The sequence below is a fragment of the Protobothrops mucrosquamatus genome, unplaced genomic scaffold, assembly GCF_001527695.2.
Source record: "Protobothrops mucrosquamatus isolate PMUCROS unplaced genomic scaffold, P.Mucros_1.0 scaffold7992, whole genome shotgun sequence".
NCBI classification, from domain to species: Eukaryota; Metazoa; Chordata; class Lepidosauria; order Squamata; family Viperidae; genus Protobothrops; species Protobothrops mucrosquamatus.
In genome coordinates, this window is record NW_015393789.1 from 1 (window position 1) to 1022 (window position 1022).

General features: G+C 35.0%; 1 protein-coding gene across 1 annotated transcript in view; it reads right to left on the bottom strand.

Moving 5' to 3' along the window:
• Nucleotides 1-6: 6 nt before the first annotated feature.
• LOC107300688 (dihydrofolate reductase-like) overlaps nucleotides 7-1022 on the bottom strand; it is a gene marked incomplete at its 3' end in the record, with an annotated part of 13039 nt that continues 12023 nt past the window's right edge. The window contains exon 5 of the mRNA XM_015829994.2: nucleotides 7-81. Within this exon, the coding sequence (XP_015685480.1) occupies nucleotides 7-81 (75 nt within the window). The remainder of the gene's footprint in view (nucleotides 82-1022) is intronic.

Here is a 1022-nt window from a genome sequence, read left to right on the forward strand (position 1 = left end):
TGGAAAAAATGTATCACTTTCAAAGTCATGCATAATTCTTGTCACAAACAGTTGTTGATGGATTGGCTTCTCCATTGCTGCCTTTAAAAAGAGCAAGACATAGTGAATGAGTTTTGGTTATTTAGCAATATGAAAAATATTTGTTCCCTAAACATTAACAATATCTTGATGAGCAGTTTTAATGTTTATTTTAAACCAGGGGTGTCAAACTGCCGGCCCATGGGCCGGACGTGTCATGATGAAACTGCGTCCACCCCATTGCTGGCAATGGGAAAAAAGCTCTGATACATCGCGAGTTTGACATGTCTGTTTTAAATAAAAAATAAATTTTGGCGTTAAATATCCAAAGAATAAAAATGATGGAAAGAAGTGTTCCTAAGAACACAAGAATAAACTTGCTGGAATAGGAGAATTGCCCACCCCAGCATTAGTTATGTGCAGTTGTATTTAGAAGTCACAATAAGACAGAAAAAAGACCCTTTGTTTATTACCAGCTCACTAATACAAGCATTTCCTCTATATTTTGCATTATATGGCTGGGTCTTCAGAACATAAAATGTAGTTGGCTAGTTTGTAGCTCAGCATGGACATTTAGGTAAATTGGTTAATTAAGAAAACGATTAAAGAAACCATGAGTTAGCATGTAGTGCAAACATGGGCAGGATGTACATGAATATAAAGTAGAAAAAATTTCGTGACTTGGTAATATATCCTTGCAGACTGATATCCTATCAAGAGTTTATTTTGTAGCATCATGTTAAAAATATTAATGTGATATATAGGAGGGTTCCTTGGTGCTCTCTGATCTTGGCTGTTTTCTTGCAAATGTTTTATAATCAAACTAGTAACATCTTCAGTCCTAGAAAACAACCAAACTCAGAGAGTACCAAAGAACCCTCATTTCAACCCTGAGCTATAAATATTCTCCTTTATTGTGATAGAAGCAAACAACTTTGAAACAATGTGTCTTTTGATCAGTGATTTTCTTTAGTTTCTAGATGGGAAGGGGAAAATTGCTTGTA